The sequence below is a fragment of the Uloborus diversus genome, chromosome 9 (genome assembly GCF_026930045.1).
Source record: "Uloborus diversus isolate 005 chromosome 9, Udiv.v.3.1, whole genome shotgun sequence".
Lineage (NCBI taxonomy): Eukaryota > Metazoa > Arthropoda > Arachnida > Araneae > Uloboridae > Uloborus > Uloborus diversus.
This window is the reverse complement of record NC_072739.1, coordinates 157,183,701-157,209,396: the sequence shown is the minus strand read 5'-3', so window position 1 is coordinate 157,209,396 and position 25,696 is coordinate 157,183,701. Positions and strand designations below refer to the sequence as shown.

Sequence of the window (25,696 nt, the reverse complement as noted above, 5' to 3'; positions counted from 1 at the left end):
TTTGCACTTGGATATAATTTAAATTTGTTCTCAAACTGGGTGGTCCTCAATTTCTCCTTCGAAAAATTCAGTAACAGGAAGATTAAAAAGGCCCTGTTGTGTAATGTTTGGTCTGACTAAGTGGGGGTCATGACCCCCATGACCCCCCCCCCCCCCCATTGGATCCGCGCTTGTCATGAGATGAGGAACAGAAATATTGCGTCCTTTTTTTTTTGCATTGTTTATTTATTTCAGTAAAGTTCGAGATTTTTCTTTTTTCTTTCTCGACTTTCTTTATGATTACTGGTCGTATTTTGAATTTCATAATTGTGTGAAAAAAAACGTTTTTCAATTACATGCATTAAAAACCAAATAACTAGTTCGATTGGGTGTAAAATCAGCGCTTTGTCACATAGAAACAAAACTAGTCTCGTGTGTCAAATTTACTAAAATAATTAACAGTAGCACTATTGCGTGTACAAAAATTGTACCTGTATTTTTTTTTATTTAAAAAATAGAACATATATTTTTCTTTCTTTTTTTTGGTGCTTAATTGCACGGGTTTATTTTGATGAGGACTACAATTTGAGAGCATTGCCTCCCTTACGCATGATATAATTTTATTACACATATAAACAACACGTGAAAGACCTTACATCACAAAGAAGGGAAATTGCGGGAGTCGAACCCACCTCTTCAAGTGTGCCAACGTCAAGCAGTCACTCAGACTGCTGCCACTGAGACCCCAATACCTATTGGCAGATATTTTTTTATTTTGGGACTGATGTTGTCGGTTAGAAAAATTAAGTTTCCTCTTTTCGTCGGTTGTTTGGAGGGAGGCTGCTCTATATCCCTCCATCCCCCCCTATTTCGCCTAAGATCAAAGAAAAACTAGATTGAGCATTACGAGTACGGCGGTGGTCAACACAAAAGCGATTCTGATCACAATCACGTGACCATTTGGCAAGCTATTGGTCTTCCTGCGAGCCAGTGATTCTTCAACTATACTGTGTTTCTACATGGAAGCCCCAATGGGAGGTCACGGGAGGCCATTGTGACTTCATGAAAATTCTTACTAATTCTCCAATTTAAGTGGTGATTCGAAAAATTTGAACACAGTGTTGCAAAATTGCAATTATTTTTACCTTTATTATTTTTTTTAATGATTAATCTCATCAAACTAGATGTAGGTATGCATGCATAAATGCATGTTTTAAATCATTTGGTAAAACCCAGAGTCCATTCGGTAAATTGCGAACTCCCACCTCCCGTCAAACATGTAGGTTCGGGTACCCCTGTGTTTTTCCAAAATTTAGATCAACAGAAAGCATTTTATTTCATCGTGGTGATGATAAAGACTTTACCTGCAATACGTTTGACCATAGTTTTTTTCCCCTCCCAACAATTAACCGTACAAACAATGAAAGGCGCAGTCTGTATTTATTTTCGAGATGTGCCACCGGTAGCGTGTTCTGAAAGACTCTAGATTAAAGCATCGCGGCATTAGAATCACATTATCAAATAGTTATATCAAAGCATTTTCTATGAGGAAAACATAAATACTGAATCACATTTACAACACATATTTTATCTTTTAAACTATTTTCCATTCAACGCGTATTTTATTCGATAGCTCTTTCTGATCTTCATTTAAAATTTTTGACGCATTTTCCGAATTAAGATTTTTTTAAAAAGCGATGCTACGAAGTTGTATAGTAAGTGCTTTATAGCTGTTTAACCTTTTCTTTTCTCCCCGCTTTCATCTCGTTTTTTTCAATATTTTTTCTTCCCCAGAACTTAAAATTCTTATTTTTGCTCATTTAAATCCCCCCCTCCGCCACATACTTATTTATTGAACTCATATAAATGGGTTGTTTTTCGTTTTTTTAATGTGGCAGCATTAGAAGTTTTAACTTTTACAGACCTGTACCTCCTATACCCCGATATTGCATCCATTCTTTCATGTAGCACCACTATCAGTGGATGTAATTACCACGAGAATTTTGACTCCCAGTTTTCTCACCAGATTGAGACCCCTTAGATCTCTTCGGTGCGAAACTCAATAAGACATTTAATTTTTGCCAAGAATACTCTACGCCAAACGAGTCATATGAATGCGATGAGCTGTAAGTTATCGTCCCAACAGACACTAAGGCAGAACTGTTTGCATATACCAAACAGCTGACCTTCGGCATCCAGACGGGCACACCCATTAGCGATCATCAGTCTGGAATAACCACAACCGAGTGGGAGGTAAAATACCTCACATTAAAGCAAAAGTTCATAAGCGTGAGACTGCAATACCTAATGAGTGAGTTCCATGGAAAACTGATAGTCATTCACAAAATACAATAATAGTATTTTGTAGCATTCAGCTAAAAATAATCATTAACAGCTATTTTCCTCTGGATTATTGTTGCTCAAACTGAATTTAATGGTATGATTGAATTCTCAACATTTCTCTTAGATGATTTAAAAAAAAAGTTAAGAACGTATAGGATAACTGAATGACATTAATGAATTCTACGCGTCAGTTACCATATTTCGAAATTTTTATTATTATTATTATTATTTATTATTGTTATTTATTATTACTATCATTTATTATTATTATTATTATTATTACTATTATTACTTTATAATCAACCGAACTGTATTTTGGGAATTCAACTATACTTACCATCAACTTCAGTATTTAAAAAAAAAAAACAATTCTTTTTCAAATACAGTGAAACCCCGATTTTACGGTCCCCCTTTCTCGCATTTGCCGCTTTTTCACCGGTTTCCATCGTCAGTTTTGCTGCTATGAATCTCCCGTTTTTTTAACCTAGTCCCTTGAGAAACTTAAAAACAGGGTTTCACTGTAATTTATTTTTTGGGCTGAATGTTACAAACCACTTTGTTTTGCTATGTGAATGTCAGTGAGTTAAACATGGAAATAAATAACAATAAGTTCTAACACTTTTAGACTGCACTTTTCTCTTCCTCCAGCGAGGCAAAATATGCCTATACATGCCAATTTCCCCAACGAGTTTTCTAAATACCCCCCCCCCCCCTTCATTTCCAAGCTAAAAGAGCTTATAATAATCCACTAACCCAAATTCTCTATTTCCCTTTCTCCAGGAAATTTGCGCGATGTGTGATTAAAAGCCCAAGCCTAGTGAGGTTATTTTGTTAAACAAAAGGACTGAAAAGGGGAAAAAAGGGGGTGCGGGCAGTAAAGGAAACGAATCGCTTAACTCGCCACCGAGTGGAATGGGTTCCGACGATTTTATACGGCGCGAAGCGCTCTTCGTTATTGATCGCAGTACCCATGGTAACAGTAATCGATGTGGAGAGGGTTCCTCTTCACGAGCTAAGTAGGAACATTTCCAATGACGCTTGAAAGGCCGCTTTAAAAATTTATACGTGCGCGTTTTAGCTGCGAAAAAGATTCGTAACTTTTTTTTTAACAAACTTTTCATATTTCACCAATTAAGGGATTTAATTTTTTTTTCTCTCATTTTTTATATTTTTCCAAGTGCAGAATTTGTAAAATACCTTTTCAACAGATTTTTTGCCTTTTTTAACGGTTTTTTATATTACTCCGTTATGAAAAGTTGAACGTTTTTTTCACTGATTTTTCAAATTTTTCCAAGATTTGTAACTTATCTTTTTAACAAATTTTTTGACGGATTTTTCATACTTTTTTGTAATGGAAAATTTAACATTTTTGTCTCAGATTTTTCATGTTTTTCCTAGTGTAAGATTAAACATATCTTTTCAACAGAATTTTTTGCATTTTGTGACGGATTTTTCATTTTTTTTCGTAATAAAAGATTTAAACTTTTTTTCATGGGCTTTTATATTTTTTCAAGTGTAAGGTTTGTAAGTTATCTTTTCGACAGATCATTTGCATTGCGGATTTTCCATATTTTTTCGAAATAAAAGATTTAGCATTTTTCCTCAGATTCTGTATATTTTTTCACGTGTACGATTTGTAACATCTTTTGTGAACAAATTTTTCTCATTTTTTTTTCAACTGTTTTTAATGTTTGTCTTAAACTTCGTATTAAATCTTTACTTTAATATTGTTAGTGATTTAGCTAATATTACTTAGTCATTAACAACATATTTATATTACTAATAAAGTATGAAAGAAATAGTTTTGCAGTTTTGCATTTTTTTAAAATTCTGTTTTTTGTTTATTGTAAAAAAGCTATGCAAAAAGGTATGAATTGATTGCAATGCTATCATGTTTGAAATCTGGGATGTCTATAAATGATGTCAGAATTTCTGAACCCACCCCCCTGTCACAAAGTGTCATGCTTCCTCATATCCTCCACATGTCACATTACGTTTCATAAGCATATAGGCTAACGGCACCAGTAACAGACAAGGGTCCAGTAACCGACAGTCGTAAGTTTGGATTTAAATACATAATAAGAATTTCAGGCGGGTAAAACTGATGTTTTGCTGCGACTCATGAAAACGGTGTAACCATCTAGAGTTATCGGAGGGAGTTTTATGAGACAGTTGGCATTTACAAAGCAGTGGTGGAAGGTTATGAACAGCTGCCACGTGGCCTGCCGGTGATTCGTGTTCATTTGAATTTAATAAGAGGTTTTAGGTCTAAAAAAAATAATAGTTTAAAAAATTAAAAAAAAAACACGCTTTCGTAAGCAAAATGAACTAAAAAGCGAAAAATAATCTTTGGATGATAGTAGTTGACCAATCACTTACTTTAAATGTAATTCAAAAAAGCGTGGGGTGCTGCCTATTTACAGTTTTGCTTGGGCAACAAATGGAAGAAATTCAAGACAACTGATAAGAAGCCCCCCAAGCTTTTTAGTATTACATTAAAATTAAGTGATTGGTCAACTACTATCATCCAAAGATTATTTTTCACTTTTTAGTTCATTTTGCTACGAAAGCGTGTTTTTTTTCAGTTTTTTAAACTACTATTTTATTTTTCTGCTTTTTAGTCTTATGTTGGAGGATGATCAGGCGACGAAATTATTTATAAAACGAGTGCGAGGTAATATCTTAAAGTTAAGACAAGGGCACCCCGATGGGAGGTTACTGTGAGTCATCGATGTATGTTCGCGGAAATCATATTTATATTACTTTGAAAATTTGAGATGCATTTGAATAAAAGTTTTTTTCAACAATGGTCTGATCAACAATGAATTTCCAATTGAAGCCTCACAAAAATTTTGGCATGAAATTAGTTAAAAACAATCATATTTCATGTTCTAGTTACCTTCGAACATCGGAACAAATTTTGTCTGATGCAGAAAAATGAAAGGTTTTTGTAGATATTTTAAAATAATTTTTTCGAGCTTTTTTTAATGTTTTTTTTTTTTAATTTTTCCTTTTTCACATTGTTGGGTTGATGCCAAAATATTGATTAAAATTGGAGGAAAATAACAATTAAAAGAGTTAATTAATTAATTTGATTAGAGAATATTGCATTGTCATCGGGTTTGAGGTCGCGTGCCAAATTTCAAAAGAATCCGATCGCAGGAAGTGGGCGAAATTTCAGCTGAAAGATTCCGTTACAAGATACATACATACATACATACAGGTGAAGCTAATAAAAGCGTGTGAATAAAGAACTTTTGCACATTTTGAAGAGAAAAGCGGAATTTTGTCCATTACTCACACTTCCTTGTCCTATCTTTTACTGGGTATCATCAGAATGGTCGGCGCCTACTACTGGGGGTCGAACCTTTTTTCGAAATTGAGCAAATAAAAATAGAATTAGTTAATTCAGAAGATCCAGAAGCAGCCAAAAGTTAGATGAGATGTAGTTGCCTGAGAGAAAAATAGTTTGAGAAGTCAACATACATTAAAAGGCTCAGAACATTGAGTCAACCTGAGAGCGATGTCTTAAGCATGTCTGTTACTGGTGCCGTTACCCTACTTGTAAAGGGTGTCCCAAAATTAACGCAAGATTTGAATTTGCCACCATTTTTTCCATAAATGGTTGGCAGCCATGAAAAAAGAACAATTTGACAGTTGAGAGTTCAGGGTTAGTAAAAATGGGGTGTTATTGTACCATACAGCTAGAGAGAGTGAAACATTTCAATGACTGCATAAGGCATTTCCTAGTCGCGTACTCTCTCATTTCGGTCATCAGAATTGGCACCCTAGATCGTGTGATTTAACATTTTTAAATTTCTTCTTATGGGGTTATTTGAATTCCAAGGTCTATGTCGACAGGCCCACAACCACCCGTGCATTACCGTGTTGCGATACAATAACAGTAACTGCTTGACCAGCCTCAACTTTCATTGTTTTTGAAACAATTGTTCAATAATGAAAGCGCGTTATTGTATCGTATAACGCTCCATTTTTGATTACCCTAAACTCTCAGCTGTCAAATTGTTCTTTTTTTCAGGGTTGCCAACCATTTATTGCAAAAATGGCGGCAAATTCAAATCTTGCGTTAATTTTGGGACACCCTTTAGTTCAGATGCAAAAGCACCACGTTATAGATCATATGAGGCAGTGAAAAGCAAAGGGATGTAAGTGCTAAAATTAAAAACTTTTAGACAACCAGTACAAATGGTTGGTGAACCTCTCCTCTTTGTTGGGGTAAGAGATAGTACTAGCAGCCCTGGCAGGTGCTGCTGCACAGCGTGAATTAGAAAAACTTTTCCATGAATGCCTTCCTAGGATCAGAATTTTCCTCACGTTTTACTCAGAACTTGAAAATGGCCACTTACATCCATTAACTTCTCACTGCCTCACACTTCAAATTTACTTAAACACTTCAAATTTACTTAAACTTTATGTGTCTTAAGAATACTCACACATAAACGTTTGCGAGTACTATATTAATGACAACAACACGTGTACTTCAATGCAAAGAATCAGATTAAAATTTACACTGAAAAATATAATTAATGAATATTTTTTTTATTTCCAATGGCTGGCAGCAAGAAAAAGTTACAAAGCATCCACCAATCAATGTCAATGTTTCAAAATATGTTTATTTTTGATTGGACGTCGCCCATTTTGACCGCAAGAGGCGCTGAACGGAACCCCTGCATCCACCAATCAAGGGCAACGTAATGGAAACAGGGGTTCCCTGAAGTGCCCTCTTTGTTGCCATGAGTTTCAGCGATTGTCACGGCCAATTAGACTCAAGTGGGACCATGCTCCAAGCTATCTGAATGTTTGATATGAGGCAGTGAAAAGCAGAGGGATGTAAGTGGACATTTTCAAGTTTTGAGTAAAACGCGTTTAAAGATTAGCTCCTAGGTAGTCTTTCATTGAGTTTTTTTTCTAAGTCATGCTGTATAGCAGCACCTACCAGGGCTACTAGTACAATCTCTTGCCCCAAGACAGAGGAGAGGTTCACCTACCATGTGTACTGGTTATCTCCAAATTTTTAATTTCGCCACTTACATCCCTTTGCTTCTCACTGCCTCATATATGATTGTTTTCATTGGTTGGATATTGTAAACATACCTTACAATTTTGCTCCGGAAACGATATTCTTGCGGTATAGTATGGTTCTGGTATAAAGATGATTGACCTTGAACAAGCTCATTTATGTTTAGGTTGAAAGATGAGAAATTCTTAGGCTGTCACAATTCCAATAGCCCTTATTGGCTCTTCACCTCTATTTTAACAAATAGAATTTAAGTCTCCTCCGAACGAAAGTTAACTTATCAATACCAGAATACAACTAGTTGCAAGCAAAGATATAATATAAACATGATATAATCCGACCGCAAACGAATGACCTTTGTCAATCATTTGAGACAACGAGTCCATTCCTTAAAATAGGTAGAGAAGGAAGAAAAGACGCATGTCATATTTTGGAGTTGAGCAACATTTTGGCGATGTAAAAAAAAAAAAAAGGAAAAAAAAAGAAAAAAAAATAATTTGAATTTTGACAACTTGAATTCAAATTATATTTTTCGCAATCACGAGTGTGTGTATGTAGGCGCGTGTGTTTGTGTGTGGGGGGTATGTGTGTTTGTGTGTAGGGGGTATGTGTATGTGTGTGTAGGCATGTGTGTTTGTGTCTGTGTGCTGGCATAAGTGTGTGGGTAGTTGTGTGTATGAATGTGTGTGGGGGTATGTGTATGTGTGTAGGCATATGTGTCTGTGTGCAGGCATGAATATAAGGGGTAGTTGTGTGTATGTGTGTGTGTATGTTTTTGTGTGTGTATGTGTAGGTGTCTGTATGTATGCGTGAGTGTATGTGTTTGTGTATGTGTGTGTATGTGTGTGCGTGCGTGTGTGCGTGCGTTTGTGCGTGCGTGTATGTGTGCGCGTGTGTGTAGGACATGGATGCAACCTGGAGCCGGTTTTCGCTGTAGGAGCAGCATCGTGAGGAGCCGGCCGGCGGTGGTGTTGCAGAGGGTGCTGGTGGGAAAATAGAATGATAGCACATCAAAACAGTCAAGTGAGAACAATAAGCAATCGTGATTGCTCAAAAAAAAAAAAAAAAAAAAAAACAATTTACTCCTAGTTTATTTTTGTTACGTGATTATTTAGACCTGAAAAGTTTAAGTTGCAGCAATAACTGCATTGAATTGGCGAAAAAGTAAAAATGACAATTTTTGCATTCTTTATTGCAACTCTACTCACGCCAATTTTCAATTGAAATTAATTATGAGAGACGTTGTTGTCTCTGACCAATGGCTGCTGAAAGAAGTAAAACCGAGAGCCACCCACTTATGTAGAGTGTGACCTGTCCAATGAGACATCTGCCTCGAACGCACATAATTAAAACGTTTAACCTATTGGCTAATTTCTTAAATTCCAAGGTGACGTATTTAAGCTCTAGAAGCAATGATACACTTGCGAATTCCGTTCCACAACTTTCATTCCCATATTGCCCCTTTACGAAAATAGCCAATTCTGAAACGAGACGGAGCCAAAGGTCAACTCTTCGCGGTCAGACTTTACACAAGGAGAAATCAGGACCATGGGCGGAATCAGAATAGACGGGCGAGCGTCCGAAAAGAGCAAGCGCGCAAACAATTGTCAAAGTTGTTGAATCCACTTCAAGATTCGCGTGTTCTATGGAAGCCAGTGGTTGACACTACGGAGTTGTGTTTCTAATTAGACCAGATCTATGGTTTCAACTTTGTTTGTTAAAGGTAGCAAGGAAAATAACTACATAGTCTCCCTAAGAGAGAAATAAATACTTTTTTTTCATGCCACGTTGGACCATATCACGTGATTAACAGGTCGCATGGTGCTGCGGAAAAGACTGAAAACAATGTTGCTAAGTATGACTTTGACACACCTCAACACGCATTTTCAGCAGTATGCCCACCATGACGAAATGTCTTTATAAATATCAAACATGCGAAAACATGTGCTCAATTAAGATGATGACTCGACAATTTGATGATATTGCATCACCAAATGCGTTGTCTCCACTGAACTTGAAGAAACGTCTTTTGATTTCAGGTGTGTTCACGTTACTGACATTGGCGTGGGATACCTGTCCACGATGGTGAACCTGCGAATACTCTACTTGCGGTGGTGTTCCCAGATACGAGATTTCGGTCTTCAACATCTGTGCAGTATGAGAAATTTGCAGATCCTCTCTTTAGCAGGTGATAGATTTATTTATTTCTTTAATCTAATTTCATTTTTGTAGTTTTTTGAGAGCAGGTAACTAACGAGCCCTGATTTAACGATCAGAAATACATGGTTGGTTCAATGTTAAGTTTATGGGAGAGTAACTCGTTTTCAGCGAGCAAACCCCGGTTAAAATGAATAATATTTTTGTGATTTGTAAAATTAGTATTGGCATCTGATTCAGCTTATCCTTCTTTCTCTCATTTTTTTTTTTTTAAATTTTTTTGAAAACTTTCTTTATAGCCCAGTCAATGAAGGTAAAAAAAATAGGCTTTGTCGCAACTAATTTAGGAAAAGCTGAATTTTTGCAGGATGTTAGCAAATAAAGTATACACTAAAAAAAATACCAAGTCCCGATCCCCACCCCTCTTGCTTTCCCCTCTCCGAAATATTGCAAGAGCAGTACTATGATTATACGCTTTTCGGGTACAACTAATTAGGGGAAAGCTAAGTTTTGGCAGGATGTTAGTACCTAAAGTATACACAAAAAAAACCTAAAAGTCCCGACCCCCCACCTCTCTTGCTTTCCCCCCCACCCCCTCCGAAACATTGCAAGAGCAGTACTATGATTATACGCTTTTCGTGCCGCAACTAATTAGAGGAAAGCTGAATTTTGGCAGGATGTTAGTACATAAAGTATACACCAAAAAAACACAAAGTCCCGACCCCTACCCCTCTTGCTTTCCACCCCACCCTCTCCAAAACACTTAGACCATCAAAAGCAGTACTATGATTATACGCTTTTCTTTTCTCAACTAATTAAGATAAAGCAGAATTTTTGCACGATGTTAATACATAAAGTGTACACTAAAACCTTGACCGTCCCGACCCCAACCCCTCTTGCTGCTCCCTCTCCCCCTCCTTCTGAAACATTGCACACTGATCAGTTCAGTACTTGGATTATACGCGTACAAGCTTGAAAATTTATGATGTTACCGGAATGTTCCTTTTTTTATTTCACTCCTAACAGTATTGTAAACCCACTGGTGCCCAACCTAACGCCCAGGTGCCGTATCTGGCCCGCGAAGATGATATGTGTTGCCCGTTGTTCTGTGAAATGTTACAACTCGAAGAGCACGATTAATGACAATGTTACAAATTGTTAGCCAAATATTTAGAAATTGATTTCTGAAAACATTGTTGCGGACAACTGTTATGCACAAATTCTGAAACATACACTTTTTATGTAGATAGCTCAGTTTCATCGTTTTACCAACTTAATCATATGTAGAAAACTCACAACAAAAACCAAAAAGTAACTTCAACAAATTAATAGCTTTTTATCATTACGTCTTGGAAAGAAATGTTTGAACAAAATTTATAGATAATAACTAGAGGACCCGACAGACGTTGTTCTGTTCAAACTTTATAAATTGAAATTTGAAATATTTCAATAACTATCAAGTGTTTGAACCGTTTTGTTGAAAAAAATGAGTAAAAAGAAAATTTTTTAAGCTGCTTAGTGTCAAATTTCATAGTGAAGAAGACATTTTTTTTTTTATATATATATATATGAAGTGGAGAAACATTTGAAAATTATATTTGCAGCCCTGAATGTTAAACGTCTTATATTGGTTTTTGGTGCAGATTCAAGAAACAAACAAAGCAAGTATGTTTTTTTAAAGAACACATTTTCTACAAGTGCTCGGTTATAACAAGTAAATATCACGGTCCCATCGAAAGCATTATAAGCGAATTCAATTGTACTTCTTATGCTGTTAAGCTTCAAATTTTATTAATACTTTTTTGAGGGTGAATTTGTTGGGGGAAAAAGGACCAGGCTTTGTGAAAGAATGTTTTCTTCAGAGCATAATTTCCAGCTAAAGAAGTTTGGGCGCCACGATCGAATTCTAAGATGGATCATGAGGTTCATGATCAAATATAAACAAAAAATGAGTTTTGGGAAATTCAAATTCTCGAAAATACTGCTGGAGGAGATTCTCAAACCTCTTATTTGTGCTGTAATATTGCACTGATAACACCCCCTTCGATTTTTATGCCTGTAGTGTAATAGACGATCCTTTACAAAATAAACAAGCTGGAACCGCCCTTTCGTGCGAGCCCTATAGATTTTAGCAGTGGCTCAGCGAAGGGGGGTTTTGGGGTGAAAACACCCCCTAGGGCTATTGTTTATTAACATAAATGCAAATTCTAATATTGTAGTTTATGCATTTGAAAAGGCTGTTTTGATCAAAAATTTCCCTTCACAAGTGTTTTTTTATTACCCCCCCCCCCCCCCCCGATGGTATTTTTGATCCAAAACAAAAAAGCCTTGCAAAAGGTATTTTTTATTTTAAAAAAAAATCCTCCAGAAGGTAGTTCTGGTTGCGCTACTGGCCTTTAGAACTTATTTTCAAGCAAGATTATCATGAATTCTGTCCATGTAAAAATTCAAGTAAAACTGAAAAAATATATATGAATGAAGTCTTATGCAAAGCAAATAATGTTGGTGGGATGAATTTGATGAATAATAAATGTTGAGGACACTATCAAGGCATTTTCGTGATTTTTTTATATTTTTTTAAACGCCTTACCACTAAACCACCCTGCCGATACTTCATCATTATACACAATTTTAAGCATTCTACTTCTTTTTTGCCTATCTGTAGTATAGTTCACAAACTCAGGAAAAGAATAATGGTTTAATTCGCTTCATATGAAAATTCAAAACAGTAAACAATGTCATAATAATGCACTAGCTGCGTTGCCCGGCTTTGCCCGGTCCACCTTGAAAATAAAAATTGTGTCAAGTAACGTATATTCAACAATCAGGCGTAAAAAATAAATAAAAAAAAACATCATGACTTCCCTTCCAAACAATGACGGCAGTTATTAAAATACTTTTAAGAAATTAAATCCAGAAATATGGATTTAAAATGCCGTAACCATGGAAACACAAAATAAAATAAGTTTAATGAATTAAAATGGGAAAGAAAATGGTCAACAATTGGAATGGAATCGAGATTTCTTAAACTTGATTTAAAAAGGCTTGTAACTCTTTTTCCTTGCGAGATAAAAGCTTATTTTTTCGACCATAGGTCGAGTTAGATCTGGAGTAAAAAAGGTCGCTTTTTCCAACGGCGTCAAAAAGAAAGCTATGGGACAACTCCTTCACTTTTTACAGATTTATTTAATGAAGAAAAAAGTTCCTAAATTTCAGCTAAGCCTAAAAAAAATTCGAGTTGAAAACGCAAATAACTCCCGCCATAATAGAGTTAGAGCATTGAAACAAATTGCGTAGAACGCGGAAAATTCTACCCTTTCTAACGATATGTAATATTACTATTTGCGAGTAATTTTCACCCCCATATTCGGGAATTTATGCGAAAATTGGATGTAAATTGGAATAGAAAAATAACTATTCATGGAATTGTTTTCGAACTGGTCTGCAAATCTTCTCAGGACTTAAAGGAACAAACTGCGAAAATTTCTGCAAAATCGGTCGGGTAGTTCTCGAGTTTTGCGAGTTCAAACACACAGACGCTTTTTGGAGACTTCATTTTATACTATGTAGAGATTATTTTCATTTTGTTGTTCGATACAACAGCACCATTTCCTTCTGTCAACGTCACCACGTATTATTCTCTCGCGCTCCTCGACCTCTTCTATCAGAGGGCAATGTCTCTTTCAAAGCACAGGAAAAGGTAGCTTTATTTTTGAACAGGTGCCAAAATCTTGCGAAAAATGGATCCTATTTGGATTAGATTCATCTGATATTGGCGCACTTTTAAGTTTTATCCCTTCATTTTGATAAACGAGAAGGAATAGAACAATTACAACCAATCGGATGATTTCACTAAAATGTTCTTAGTAAGAGGCAGTTATTAATGGCGGGAAAGTTTTCAAAATTATATAGACTCTACTGCAGGAAAATGTTATTCATGTCCAAATAATAATAAATGTTCGTCTCAAAGTATCTCGCATTTAATTTCTTTTGAAGTATTATTTGAAAGCATCTGATTACAGACTTCAAAAAGGAAACAGGTACTTTTCCTCACATTAGCATCTAGTTAAAAACAACGTAATGCAAAAAAAAGTCAAATCAAAATTTTTTTAGACAACTAGCTGAACCGTGCGAAACATTGACGATAATTCAATAAGTCGTTTTTTAAGTGTTTTTTTTTTTTTTTCGAAAAACAGCCGAAATGTAAATTGCTTGTTTCTTTTTAATAACTCTTAAGTGATGATTTACTTTTGAAGTTTGATGAAGCAGGAAGGAATTATGGCGTACCCACACACACACACAAGAAAATTAGTTTAAATTTATTGACTGCTCTAGAGTTAACCAAAACGTAACGATATTAACTGTAATTTTTGAGTGTTGTAATCAAGAAATCATTTACTTATTTTTTTAATGCACAAAAGCTCAAACCAAGCTTTTTCAAATGGTCTTTGTATATAAAAAATTATGTTTTATTTTAAAGTTTTTATGTTTTTAAATTTATTTGTGAAGAAGCTTTTTGAAATTTAATTTTTTTTTACCTGTTACTTATCCTTATTTTAAAACATATAATTAAAAAAGGTTTTAACTTGCATTGAAAAGTTTTTATACTCGCATTCAAGAGCAATTTTGAACACTTGTATAGTGAACAATAAGCGGTTTTAAAAACTATCTTCACTTGAATCAAAGATATACTCAGAAACCTGTATTATTTGAAAGGGAAAAAAATATTTGAACTTTTCTTCATATTTAAAAAAAATTAAATTTTTTATTCAAATTTTATATTTTGTACGTGAGCACAAACAATAAAAACTTTGCATTTTATTTTGAAAACTCTATAGTGTAATATATTTTTCATTGCTGAAACCACATCTATTTAAAACTAATATGACTTCACTTTACACACGAGGGTCCCCTGTTCCTATCACAGTTGTGACTTGCCCAGATTAAGGACCCCCGGGAAGTAAACTAATATGACTAATATTATCCATTTTAATATAAAACGACGGTAATTTCGTTTTATTAACACTGCTGTGCTAAGCACAAAAGTCGTTTCTGCAGTTGAGCTCAAAATAGAAAACTGCTTTTTAAAGTTTTACGCCTCCATATACTTGATTCAGATGATCACATTTTCAGAAATTTAAAAAAAAATGTTTCCCAAATTAATTATAAATGTTTCCCATTCAAAAATAGCCGAAAAACATGCACATAGATAAAAAAAATTTAGAAAGAACCACCTTGTGACAATAACTGAATGTTGATAAAAAGTGCTGACACGACTTTTGTGCTTAGCACGGCAGAATACTACTATTACAGAATTAAACCAATATAATGTTTGTACTTGATCAAGGACTACGTACATCATTTTTACCAAAATCTTTTTTCGTATGAAAAAAATCCAATTTTGTATTTTAAACAAGCTCCTCTTTTTGTATTTTATTAATCAAAATGTGTTCATTAACTGAACTTCATTGGACGAAAATTGTTAGTATAGTTTGGAGTGTTTCATTGTACCACAGAATGTGTTTTCATCAGGGCTGCGGTGTCAAAGTGAAAATGTTTGACTCCGACTACGAAAATTTTAGAGCTATCGACTCCGACTCCTTTACCCCAAAATCAGTTCGACTCCGACTCCGCAAGCGCTGGTAGAGTTGCGGGCGTTGAGGGAAAATGACCGACACCAACTCCGACTATTAGAACTTTTAACTATCGACTCCGACTCCGACTCCGCAACCCTAGTTTCTATTGTAATCCGGCATGTACGGGTATGATGAAACTGTTTTAAACATTTATTTCCGTTATTTTTCAAGATTCCGTTATTTTTCAAGAGCGAAAATATTACTTAAAACCTATGAACATTTTGTTTGGATGGAGAAAACCAAAATTGAAAGTATACATTAATTATATTTGTGTGCATACAAAATTGTGCAGAGAAAAACAAATTGTGAAGTTTTTTCATTGTGCCCCTCTTCCCGCACACGAGCATTTTAGTACATAATCTTTTTCCTATTTATATTCTTATAAAAAAAGCTTTGCTTCAAAGCAAATGAGATAACGATAAGAATAATGACGGCCAAATAATAGTAGTATGCTGATAAAAACAAGATCTTTGGGATAAACTGTTATCCCCCCGCCCTTTTTTTATGAATTTCACTACAGAGTAGTAAAGTGTAACTTATGATGTATTCTGGGTTAGTGCTATTAGTTTCAATCAATATACACACACTCAGTTCAAATCGAACTACACATACATTTCAGTAAATAATCCAGTTTTACATTTTTTTTTAGTGCAAAACGTTTTACTCTAAGATAACAATAAGAACATAATTTACGGCCAAAAAGCAGTAGTATGTTGATAAAAACAAGACGTTAGTGATAAAAACCATACTTCTCTCTCTCTCTCTCTCTTTTTTCTTTTTTTGAGCAATCACGATTGCTTATTGTTCTCACTTGACTGTTTTTGGCGTCTTTTGATTTTTCCCACCGCCACCCTCCGCACCATCACCGTCGACCCGCTCCTCACGATGCTGCTCCCATAGCGAAAGCCGTCTCCAGGTTGTCCCCATGTCCTACACACACGCGCATACACACACAACTACACACACGCACGCACACATATACACAAACACATACACACACCTACACACATACACAAACACACACCTACACACATACACAAACACATACACACACGTACACAAACACATACACACACCTACACACATACACAAACACATACACACATACACACATACACACACCTACACATATACACAAACACATACTCACATACACACACAAAAACATGCATACACACATACACACAACTACCCACACATTCATGCCTGTACACAGACACAAACACATATGCCTACACACACATACACATACCCCCTCCCCCTCTCTGACACATTCATACACACAACTACTCACACACTTATGCCAGCACACAGACGCAAACACACATGCCAACACACACATACACATAACCCCTACACACAAACACATACCCCCACACACAAACACACACGCCTACATACACACACTTGTGATTGCGAAAAACATAATTTGAATTTAAGATGTCAAAATTCAAATTTTTTTTTTTTTTTTTTTTTTTTTGAGCGATTACAAATTGCTTAATGTTTTGACGTGACCGTTTAATGACGTCCATCCTTTGGTTTTATTTTTCTATGCTTATAATGCAAGCGTCCACGTACCTCGGAATCGGATTATTTCTGTCAAGAGCGATAAAAAAGTCAAATGTCAAAATCTGAATGAAAGGTGATCAGTAAAAATTGACCCATGACATGAAAAACATTAAAAGAAATTACTTCACTTCAATTAAAATATTACTGTTGCTTGAAGATAGAAATTTATTATTTTTCCTTCAAATAATAAAAGAATTCGATTTACAGTACGCTATTCAATATTCAATCCGTCCTCCTGTAAAATGGGTTTCTTCGACTTGTACCTATTTCGCTGCCCTCATTTGATTTATAAACGACCTTCTCGACTTTACGCAATCCTTTTCATGCGAAAACAGTATTCAGCACACAACATTTAGCATCAGCACATGACCATCCAGCATCTAACCCCTCGAATTCAGTTGAACTTTGACGTCTCGAATTCAAATTATGGTCGCGATAAAAGCACTTGGTAGAAACAAGAAACCCAATGAATAGGGTTCTATCGCAATGGGGTTGTTTCCTTCAGTCAAAAGTAATACTTTTAGTCACTAAAATTGATAGAGTAAGCAAAAAAAAAAAAAAAAAAACATGGACCCAGAAAATTCTTTCACTTTCCCAACAGTTATTTTTTAATTAATTTTTTAAAATGTCCAATTTTTCAAACAAGGCGTGGTCTTGATGACTTTAGAAATGATGCTCTTTGGCACATCTTTCTGTCGCGCTTCCACGTTAAGATAATCAAGAAGCGAATTAAATATTGCGCTCTACGCTTGCTATTAACCATATCGTTGCCAATACACGTGAGTAAAGGTGCCAATTAAATATTTTTCTCTGTGAATAGCAACGCAGAATGTCATTTCATCATTTGTGATGTCATCGGTAGAAGTATAAACAATAAAAGCATACCGATTTAAGTAATTTCTTAATCGGTATGCTTTTATTGTTTCTTTTTCTCTGTGAATGGCAACGCAGAATGTCATTTCATCATTTGTGATGTCATCGGTAGAAGTATAAACAATAAAAGCATACCGATTTAAGTAATTTCTTAAAAATATTAAACAAACAAATTATTTAAAAAATGGTTAGATCCTCTGTTTTTAAGCATGTTCTTTCAGAAAAAAATACTTTTAAAATATTGGAAACGACCCCATTCGTGTTTGAAAAAAAACATAATTTGAACTCAATCACGAAATTTAAACAAATGTTTTGATGAATTTTACTATAGAATGGTAAAGTAAAAGAACTTACTATGTATTATCGTAAAGTGCTGTTAGCGTCAATCAATATACACACATCATTCCGAATTGAACTCCTATTTGGTTTCCAAGGGTCTTACTGTAAGATAAGTGTGAGGCGATAGTTAATCGAAACAGGAGTTTTGGAAGTGACCTTATCGATAGATATAGTGCTATTTACAAATGTCTCTTAGATTAATTTCTCGTGGGATTCCGAACAGATAATGCCTTTCTCCTTTTTGCTTTTCCTTGAAACAGAAAGATTTCTAAAAACGTTTCTATTTATAAATTAAGTGGCATTTGATATAGTTCGTAGCTATGATTAAATTGTGCTTTGTTTGCTGGGCAATTTCATTTGGAATTCTGGAAAATTCTGTGGTAACAGTTTACCAACTATTACAATTTGTGCAACAAAGTTTCTAATTTTTATAGTCAGCGAAAACGCGACCGAAAGAGCTTTTAACAAAATTACTTGACGGAATTAATTGTAATTCATTTTCTTTTTTCCTAACACGAAGTACCTTTTCAATCTCAAGGATACAAATAAATGGAGTTTGCTACAGAAGCACTAAATTGGTACTAAAATAATAGGGCAGGTGGGTTCTGAAATTGCCACAGACCAAAAGTTTTTACACGCAAGCGAGGAAGATTGGAAACAGTTTATGAGAGAATCGAATAAGCAGCTGTCTTAACTACATTTTTTTTAAACAGCTTAAGAGTCATTGTCTGTAAGGATCAGGCAGGTTGTGATTGTTGACATTTTTAATTTTTCTTATTTTCACATATGTTGCTCCTTATCATGAATGTAATGTTTGTGCAAAATATGAGCTTTGTCTGCCTTACCGTTTTTGGGAAATTAAATTTTTAAATCTAGGGGGCGTGGCACATTTTTGCGTGATTTCAAATTTGCAGATTTTAAAGTTCTTATTGCTTTAAGCGCCCCTATAATGACATGAATTTTTAAATTCTATACTATTATATGGTTTTCTTAGATACTATTATATCTCCATATAATAGTATAGAATTTAAAAATCCATGTCATTATAGGGGCGCTTAAAGCAACAAGAACTTGAAAATCTGCAAATTTGAAAAACACGCAAAAATAAACCGCGCCCCCTAAATTTAAAAATTTAATTTCCCAAAAACGGTAAGGCAGACAAAGCTCATATTTTACACAAACATTACATTCATGATAAGGAACAACAAATGTGAAAATAAGAAAAATTAAAAATGTCAACAATCACAAATGCCGTAAACTGCCTGATTCTCACAGACATTGGCTCTTAAGGAAACCTCAAGGCGATCAGGCAGCACCAATGCAGAAAAATAAGGTGCGAATAAGTTTGTGAGTTTTTAATCCCCAACACACACAGGAAGGGGGTTAGAAATTTGACATGTCTATGTATCTGTCTGTTGCACTGTTGTGCCTAAACGGATGAACCGATTTTTATTGTGGGGGGAAGGGAGGGAATGTTCGAAAGGAGAGTTGATCGAGAGTGTTCCTAGCTAAGTTGCGTCTTCGGATACTATTAATTAACGGATATATATTACTTAAAATCTTCTAAAAGGCTTTCGCGATTTTTGAAGTGAAAACACACTTAAAATTTTCAAAATTTAGTACCAAAATAAAGAGTAATTGTTTCTGCGTCTGATAGAATGCGTTTTTAATTTTCAATTTTATATAGAATTCGAACTATAACTTTTTTAAAAGTAGATTTCATATACAGCTAAGCCTTTATTCACGCGATGGTAGACAAATTCATTGTTGACCGACAAGGAAAGAAAACGCATTGATTTCTTCTAGTAAAGAAATTAACAATGCAAATTTCTTTACTCTATGATTGATTTAAAATTTTTATCTGTTGTCAGTTTCTATTTGTTTACAAATCTGTACCTCAGAGCCAGAGTGACGTAAGTCCAAAAATTGCGATTTTCTGTTTATTAGTGCATTGTATGTCGAAGCCTATTCCGCATCGAGCCATGTGAACGTAATTCTTAAAAAAAATTAATTTGAATTTTGACATCTTGAATTCAAATTATGTTTTTCGCAATCACGAGTGTGCGTATATAGGCATGTGTGTTTGTGTGTGGGGGTATGTGTGTGTACGGGTTATGTGTATGTGTGTAGGCATGTGTGTGTGTCTGTGGGGGGGGGGGGTATGTGTATGTAGGCGTGTGTGTGTGTCTGTGGGGGGGGGGTATGTGTATGTAGGCATATGTGTTTGTGTCTGTGTGCAGGCATGAATGTGTGGGTAGTTGTGTGCATGTGTGTGTATGTTTTTGTGTGCGTATGTGTGGGTGTCTGTATGTATGCGTGTGTGTATGTGTTTGTGTATGTGTGTAGGTGTATGTGTGTTTATGTGTTTGTGTGTGCGTGTGTGTGTGTAGTTGTGTATGTATGCGCGTGTGTGTAGGACGTGGATGCAACCTGGAGACGACTTTCGCTATAGGTGCAGCATCGTGAGGAGCCGGTCGACGGTGACGGTGCGGAGGGTGGCGGTGGGAAAAATCAAAGGAACGCCAAAAACAGTCAAGTGAAAACAATAAGCAATCGTGATTGCTCAAAAAATATATCCTTTTCAATTTTTTAACATAGTTAAAGAGCGCGCCTTCCATCCCTTACATGGGTCAGAAAAAAGTTTTTCCTCTCTACTGCAAAATTATCATAATGTGACTTACGTTCCTCTGGCTCTGAGGTACAGAAATAAAGAACAAAGATAAAATTAAAAATTTTAAAAAACCCCGACTGAATCGCAACTGTAGAATCAAGAGGAAAAATTAAAAATCCTTTTAAAAGCCTTATATTATTAACTAGTGGTACCCGCACGGCTTTGCCCGTAATAGAAAAATTAAAAGGTCTTTTGGTTCGCCTGTATATTTACAAATAATGTATGGTGAATGTTCTCGCCAATTGGCTTGTACCCATGTTACGGTTCCACGTTATGATAATTTCGTATCTCACCCATTGGCTTGTGCCCATGTTACGGTTCCACGTTAAGATAATTTCGCAATTTACTCGTCCATCTTATGATATTTTTGTTCTTAAAATTGGAATAGAAAAAGATCCACATCGAATTTTCGAAAAATCGCTTCGAGATGCACACCCCCATGCTACAAACTAACTTTATGCCAAATTTCATGAAAATCGGCCGAACGGTCTAGGCGCTATTCGCGTCACAGACATGCAGACATCCTACAGACATCCAGACATCCTCCGGACAGAGAGACTTTCAGCTTTATTATTAGTAATAATAATAAAGATAAAGATGAAGAAAATCAATGTCAAGTATTTTATTAAATAGAAACTGGCAACAGATAAAAATTTTAAATCATTGCGTTTTATTTCCTTGTCGGCCAACAATGAATTCGGTTATCAATCGCGTGAATAAATGCTTAGCCGTTATTAAAATCTGCTTTGAAAAACGTTATAATTCGAATTCTATGAAACATGGAAGTTCCAAACACATTCTATCAGACGCGGAAAAAAATTCTCTTTATTTTGGTATTAAATTTAAAAAATTTTAAAACTATGTTTTCACTGCAAAAATCGCGAAAAACCTTTTAGAGGTTTTAATTAATAACTTTGTTAATTAATACCATCCAAAGATGCAACCTAGCTAAGAACACTCTCGATCAACTCTCCTTTCGAACGTTTTTTTCTTCCAAAATCGGAACATCCGTTTAGGCGCTAGAGTGCCACAGACAGACACGCAGATACACAGACAAGTCAAACTAATAACCCCCTTCCTTTGTGTGTCGGGGGTTAATAAAATACTTGTAATATATTTTTAATAGTATGAAATGTTTCAAAGGGGTTTTCAATTTTCCCTCTTGATTCTACATTTGCGCCTCAGTCTTTTTTTTTTTTTTTGAGCAATCACGATTGCTTATTGTTCTCATTTGACCGTCTTTGGCGTCCGTGCCTTTTTCAATCCTCACCGTCACCTGCAGGCACGACTCCGTCCCCCGGTAGCCGCTGCTGGTCGGTGGCGTCCATGTCCTACACACATGCACGCTCATATACATACGGACTCACACACATACACACACGTGCCTTTACACACATACACACGCGCGCCTTTACACACATACACACGCGCGCCTTTACACACATACACACACGCCAACGTGCCTACACACAGGTCAACGCACACACAGAAGCTTACACATACACAACTGTACGCACGTAACCGCCCAAGAGGAGAGGTGGGCTTGGAGGGACAAGAGCCATGTCTAGAAACAAATGAGTAGGGTAATAACCAATGAGTAGAGAGGGTCCTGTCGCAACTTGTGATTGCGAAAAACATAATTTGAATTCAAAATTTCAGAATTCAAATTAATTTTTCCTTTTTTATTTATTTATTTATTTATTTATTTATTTATTTTTTTTGAGCAACCACGATTGCTTATTGCTTTCATTTGACTGTTTTTCGCGTGCTATCATTTTATTTTCCCACCAGCACCCTTCGCACCATCACCGTCGACCGGCTCCTCACGATGCTGCTCCTATAGCGAAAGCCGTCTCCAGGTTGCATCCATGTCCTACACACTCGCGCATACATACACAAATACACACACACGCACCCACGCACACGTACACACACAAAGACATACACACACATACACATACACACACAAACACATACACACACGCATACATACAGACACTTACACATACACACACAAAAACATATACACACATACACACACGCATACATACAGACACCTACACATATACGCACACAAAAGCATACACACATACATACACACAACTACCCACACATTCATGCCTGCACACAGACACAAACACATATGCCTACACACACATACACATACCCCCCATACACACACATTCATACACACAATTACCCACACACTTATGCCAGCACACAGACAAAAACACACATGCCTACACATATATACACATACCCCCTACACACAAACACACATACCCTCCCACACACAAACACACACACTCGTGATTGCGAAAAACATAATTTGAATTCAAGATGTCAAAATTCAAATTAATTTTTTTTTAAATTTTTTTTTAAATTTTTGTTACTTGTGATGTAATTCTCTCTATTTTCAAGAGTTTTCAGGCGTAACTGTTATGAAAAGTGTGAATAATTTTGAGCACATTCTCTCGATTTTGAAGAGGAACCTTTCTACTTGGTTTTACACCGTTTGTTTTCAGTGGTGGAAATTCCAACTAAACAAAAGCAATCTAAAATATTATACAATATTTCCCATACAGAGAGGCTAAGGTTTTATTTGTCTCAATGAAGAAAACTTTTCCCCTTCAAAAAAAAAAAGCTCCTGTGCACCAAAAGAAAAAACAAATGATTCTGCGTCTGATGAAATTTGTTTGGAACTTCCAAGTTATATGGAGCTGGAATTATGTAACTTTTTAAAATTAATTTTAAGTATTGTTCTATGCCTTCCATTTACGAAATTGGTAAATATTTCATTGTTGAAGGAGAGAAAGCTCAATTAAAATGTTTGTTTCCCTTTTCTATTTATTAGCAAATGAAATACTTGTAATTGGTTATTAATCATTAGTAAGTAAAATGAAGGCTTTGAAATAAATTTGCAACTGTCCCTATTGGTTCTGTTTTTGTGTTTAGCAAAAACTTAATAGCTACCTTGCGGTGATTAACAATACTGTCGAAAAAGGTAAAACATTCCATTCCACGTGTTTTCTTTGGGGTAAATTACAGGCTTTAGACAGTTTGTGGTGTAATGTGATTTTAGAAGAAAAGAAAAGAAAGCTTCCTACAAAAACGACAAAAAATTTCTGTCATTTACTAAGCTTCAAACCAAGTTAAAGGTTACGGCATTTGTTTGTTTTACCTTTTTCATCCGCCATTAGACAGTGGCTACAATGCCCCCTATAGTTTATTGAAGTTGCGAATAAGAGGTGAGGAAGTATGATCGAGAGTTTTTAACTTTTTAATTTTACATCAGTAATTTAATTTAACAGCAGTTACGCAACTGCGTTTGTTAAATTAAAATGAAACATTTTCAAGAATGAATAGCTATTCATATAAATTTTCATCAAATTCACTTTTAGTTCAAATAGCAACAAGTCGGGGTCTGAATATGTTCGGAAACACAATGAATATCGACATAAACCATGTAAAAAATATATTACTAAGTTGTAAATAAATGTTCTGTATTCGACTGTTAAGGCAAATCACCTTTCGCCAAAATTTTGAGCATATTAAACTAGAAACTTAATTTTAATCACTATAAAGGTCAACGGATGAAACGTGATGTCTTACGAAAAGTCTGTTTTATTTTCGTTTTTTAGGGGGGGGGGGGTTGTATCTTTTTTCCAAACCGCATATTCCAAATGTACCTAATGGGGATACATTAGTTAAATAATTGAGATTTTGGTATTTTCGTCAAATTTTGGACAATGACTGCTTCATGCTGGCTACATCTGCACAAGACTGGAATACAGAAGAAACCAATAAAATAAGGCAACGAAAAATTTGGCAAAAATTGAGAAAAGTTGCCAAGAGTCTTAGTATAGAGTTTTTCCTTACTTTCTGATAATGTTATTACTACACTTTCTGTACCATTTTGCCTAGTGTTTCAATTAGCTCATTTTTTGATCGAAACCAGTGTTGAAGCATAAACTAATAATAAGAGTCTTATTATTAGTATACTAGCCGCCTGCGGCGACCAGCTGGTCCGCCTTTTTACGCCAGGGGTGCCGCCTTCGGCGGCTGCTTAAACAATTTAGCGACGACATTAATCAATGTTTTTCTCTATAAATCAGTATTATCATTCGTTTTTTTACGCCAATGTTGCCGCCATCGGCGGCTGCTTAAATTAATTTCGTGGCGGTGTCAATCAATCTATATCTATCTATATCATTAATAATTTGAATAAAATATTTTCTAGATCTGTCTCCAGTTTCGTCGTTTGGAATATTTTTAAAGGAGGGAGAGGGGAGACACAAACGACGTACTCTTCATGCAAATTTTGTCGAATAATATAATAACAAAAAGCACTTCCACTTTATGTGAAAGCATTGCTTTTTCAAAGTCATGGTGTATGTGGGGGAGGGAGGGTGCATTGACACCCAATGTGCAAGCAGCCACCTACGGCGGCTGTTTGGCTAACTTGTCATTTACCTTTTTACTTCAAGTTTGCCGCCTTCGGCGGTTGTTTAAATAAATTTGGCAGCAGAATTAATCAATCCATCTCTATCTTTTTTTTTTTTGTGCCATTCACATTTTTACGCCAAGATTGCCGCCTTCGGCGGCTATCTACCTTTACAATCTATCTCTACATTTTCTTATCCATCTCTATTTATTTTGACCTCCTCACCCATTTCCTAATAAAAACAAAGAACACTCAAAAAACCGGTTTTTTTAATTTAAGTAGAGCAAAAAAAAAAAAGCTCAAATTCCCCGTAGTGTGCAAAAAGTAACGTTTGACAAAGATAAAAAAAATCTCGCTGTTTTTATTGAATTAATGCGCACAACTATGAAATGTAACGTAATATAGATACAGCGAAAGGTCCAGCTTGGGGGAGGGGATGGAAAAAGAAATAAATGCAATCCCTAAATAAAACAAAAAAAAAAAAAAGGAAAGAAAAAAAGCAAGCGCTGCCGAAAAAACACGTGGTCATCACGTCAGAAAATGAAGTAAGCTATATAGTAAAAAAAAAAAAGATTAACATTGCTTGCGATTAAGATTCCATCGTAAATATCGAATCGAAACCCAAGTAGTGACGTCACTGGCATTAA

At 35.5% G+C, this 25,696-nt stretch overlaps 1 protein-coding gene across 1 annotated transcript in view; it reads left to right on the top strand.

Annotated features, from left to right (window-relative positions):
• The window catches only part of LOC129229550 (F-box/LRR-repeat protein 16-like), a 108,360-nt gene that overhangs the window by 26,110 nt on the left and 56,554 nt on the right, over positions 1-25,696 (top strand). The window contains 1 exon segment of the mRNA XM_054863873.1: positions 9,400-9,548. Coding sequence (XP_054719848.1) covers positions 9,400-9,548 — 149 coding nt within the window.